Consider the following 1,143-nt stretch of genomic DNA (forward strand, 5'->3'; position numbering starts at 1 on the left):
TTGTTCATGTCCAGCGTCTCAAGCCGTACTATGATCCGCCTGTGTTGTCGTACCCATAGGTCGCCGGGACGGCTCCCTTTTCCGCGGGGGAGATAACTGTACTGTAAAATAAGGAGCAGTGGGGCTGGGCCTATAAGAGGAGAACGACGACGAGGGAGATAAACCTTGATTCGGTGCTCGATCGGCTGTGTACCTCTCGCTACTCTATCGTGCTAGTCGCGAACGCTTACTTCCAAAGTGCTTCGCGACAATTATTTAATAGACAACAAGCAAATTACTACTACTATCTATTAGTCCCGTCCATTCGGTTCTCATTTTCTTGGGCCACGACTGACATTGTGGGTAGTGTTATGCCGCGTGATTGATAGCATATGGACAGCTCTCTACTAGACACTGACAGACAGTAGAGAGCCTTGCCGCAAGCATCCCTGGGCATCCCCCCCTCCCCCCTTCGGCGCGCGTCTTTGTATACCCTTCGGCCAGCTCTCGTGACGCAGCATCAACATCATTTCCACGTGGGGGCATCGTCAGGTCGGTAACTCCACGTGGCGACAAGTCAGTTTCTCAGTGTCGATTATGGCTGCCACCGATGCCTCGCTCCAGTGCGAATACGCTTCAAGTCTGCGCAGCCGACGCAAGGAACAGTAGCAGATACCAAGAAACGAAAAATGAAATCAGTGAGAATATAATATAATGATAGCCTGATTGCAGCCGTTGAAAAAGTCCAGTGCTTTGGAAGCGACATGTCGGCCTATAAGGATCACCGCAAAAAGCAGCTCGTCTGGCAGGAGGTGGTAAGTTTAGACGCTTTTATCATAATTCTAGCGCAGTAGAAAGCTTAGAAGTTGCGTAGGTGATAATTCACAGAAATGTTGCGGTTTTGGGTGCACACGGGGGTTTGTGTATGGCCAAGCTGCGCGACATCGTCGCTTTCTGTACGCTATTTCTAGTCGGCAGATAACAAGCATGGATAGATTTCACTGCGTCATCCACGCAAGGAAGCAGCACCTACGCCTTTTTTAAACAGTATAGACGGTTCATGCTCGCGATAAGAGCAGCGAGCGTGCCGCCCCAAAGAAACTTATGGTCACGTGCCTTATCAGTCTGTTTTAACGCATGGTTGCTTCCTTGCCAGTTATATTT

General features: G+C 49.8%; 1 protein-coding gene across 1 annotated transcript in view; it reads right to left on the bottom strand.

Annotated features, from left to right (window-relative positions):
• The window catches only part of LOC125944103 (uncharacterized), a 23,688-nt gene extending 23,163 nt beyond the window's left edge, over positions 1-525 (bottom strand). The window contains exon 1 of the mRNA XM_049664023.1: positions 473-525. Within this exon, the coding sequence (XP_049519980.1) occupies positions 473-525 (53 nt within the window). The remainder of the gene's footprint in view (positions 1-472) is intronic.
• Between the last annotated feature and the right edge of the window lie 618 nt (positions 526-1,143).

The sequence above is a fragment of the Dermacentor silvarum genome, chromosome 3, assembly GCF_013339745.2.
Source record: "Dermacentor silvarum isolate Dsil-2018 chromosome 3, BIME_Dsil_1.4, whole genome shotgun sequence".
NCBI classification, from domain to species: domain Eukaryota; kingdom Metazoa; phylum Arthropoda; class Arachnida; order Ixodida; family Ixodidae; genus Dermacentor; species Dermacentor silvarum.